The 2,331-nt window shown below is 24.5% G+C and overlaps 1 protein-coding gene across 3 annotated transcripts in view; it reads right to left on the reverse strand.

Moving 5' to 3' along the window:
- The window catches only part of LOC107644694 (3-hydroxyisobutyryl-CoA hydrolase 1), a 42,537-nt gene extending 40,939 nt beyond the window's left edge, over positions 1 to 1,598 (reverse strand). For 2 of the 3 annotated variants that reach the window (XM_016348622.2, XM_016348621.2), the window contains exons 1-3: positions 1,457 to 1,598; positions 543 to 623; positions 99 to 167 (exon numbers count right to left, since the gene is read on the reverse strand). In XM_016348622.2, the coding sequence (XP_016204108.1) occupies positions 99 to 167; positions 543 to 623; positions 1,457 to 1,501 (195 nt within the window). In that variant the 5' untranslated portion in view covers positions 1,502 to 1,598. The remainder of the gene's footprint in view (positions 1 to 98; positions 168 to 542; positions 624 to 1,456) is intronic. The other variant, XM_016348620.2, reaches the window with a different exon arrangement.

Raw genomic sequence — 2,331 nt, forward strand, 5'->3', positions numbered from 1 at the left:
AGAAAATTACATACATATGTTATGAATAAAAAACATATTTTATTCAAATTATTAATAACAAGAAAGTACATATATATTTTAAATGACGATTTAATTACCTTCAATATTACAAGTTTAACTGAGGAGTCAGTCTCATACATCCTTAGATTCTTTAAAATTTGAGAAACCTGAAAAATAGTAAAATGAAAGATACCCTTATTATATTTATTTTCTATAGACAATATATAGTGGCTCCAAAGTGTTACGAAAAGACAAGTATGAAAAAAATATTTTATAGTTCAATTGCTGAAGGGTTAGAAATCACAGGCAAAATATTAGTTCCCAAGTACTGAGGTCTAATAATAAAAGGAGAGAGTGCGCAAATTAAAATCACTTTCGTGCATTATATAATATGAATTGCTATAATTATTTGTGTATTTAAATTATTTTTTAATTAATAAAAAACGAATGTTGATGGTTAAGAAAATACTAATATATGTTATAAATTATACGTGTAGATGTAGTATACTTATTTGCAAATTATTAATATTTAAATTACTTACCATTTCATAGTTAAGGCTATTTAACTTGTGAGGCCTATTTAGTATCACCAACTTCACAGCAGAATTTCCAGCGGAAAGTACCTGCAAGGAGACATGCATATTCATATAGTTGAACTATATATCACTAAATTACAGAATTCATAATGTGTACTTACACTTCTATAGATATAGTTGACTCAAATATTTTTATTAATATAAAACGCATAACTGAATTTATTTTGTAAAATTTTTTTATATAGAGAAGATAAAAAAAATAGTTGTTGTTCACCAAGGATCAAACTCTTGACCTTTTGGATCTAGAACTCTAATATCATGTCATGATACCACTCATCCCAAAAGCTTCCGCTGATGGAAAAATGTAGCACTAATGATTATATCTCTAATACTCTATAAACCTCCATTGTACACATTATACAAATATTCTATTGGCTCCTCATACTTTTCTTTAGTAAAATCATAAGAACAATTTTTTTTTTTTTGGTGACTATAAGAACAATTTAATCAATCATTATTACTGTTGAAATATTATTTAAATATTAATTAAAATAGTATTTAGATACTTAAATTTAATTTATAGTTGAATTTATATGTATAATTAGTTTGTAACTTATGATACATATAGTAAATACATAGATATTTTTTCATTTTCTAATCTCTAATATCTTATCCAGGGTTCTAACCATTACAACATATGGTAATAGGAATATCATAATAGGAAAGAAAAGATAACTTTTAATTAATCAATATTAACTTTTTATTTTAAGAATTATAATTTAGGATAATCTAGAATTAAGAGATTATCATTTAAGATCTAGAATTTAAAATAAATAAAATATTTTAAAAATATTTAAAAAAAAAACTCTTAATAACATTACTCAAAACAAAAGACTTGAAGAAGAAGAGAGAAAAACAACCTGGTTTATTGGTTGTGTATCAAACTTAAAACTCATGAGAGCCATGGTGCAATAATTTAGTTCTGTTCTATATAATGAGACAATTGTGAATGTGATATATAGAGAAGTGCATGTTTGAGCACAATACAACTCTCTCCATCTCTATAAATAATCACAAGAATAATAATAATAATGAAAAAAACGCTCGTGAACTAACACGCAAAACGATAAATAAAAATATAAAATAACAAGGCTTCAATGGATCGGAGCTTTCAAATTGTCTACGATATGAACCGTTATTGGTTGATGAGAAAATTAAATTAAAGAACACCGTCGAAAGATTCAATGCACTAGCTATAAGTCACGTGCAACGAACCTTCTTATTCTTAGCTTCTTCTGATCTTTATTTTATTTATTAATTTTGTGTTTTAATTTATATTTGGAGAATGTATTATCTTGATGTTCCATTATTTTCTTCGTTTTTTAAGTTTTGTTTCTAGAGGTCCTAGATAATAGAATTAACGAAGATGGAAAAAAAAAAGTATATATAATAAAAAGAAACTAAGATTTTTGAATGATTTTACCTTAATAATTATTTTATTTTTGAGATATTTTGTTCTTAAATTACTTGAATAGGAATGGCAAAAAAATATCTGTAAAAACGGATATGAAGATTCATAAAATTTTTATAGGACAGAAATCTGTCCCGGTGAATAAATAGAAATGGAGATATTATTAGTAAATTAAAGGTATTCGTCCTATGGTAATTTACCAAATTTTTAATAATGGTGTATTATTCTCACAAAAAAATTGTCATATTATTTTATTAGAAATTATATTTCAATTTCATTTTTTTTAATGTGTATCATATGCATATTAAACTTGTGTTTGAATTA

This window comes from Arachis ipaensis, chromosome B05, assembly GCF_000816755.2.
Source record: "Arachis ipaensis cultivar K30076 chromosome B05, Araip1.1, whole genome shotgun sequence".
In the NCBI taxonomy this organism is placed as follows: Eukaryota; Viridiplantae; Streptophyta; class Magnoliopsida; order Fabales; family Fabaceae; genus Arachis; species Arachis ipaensis.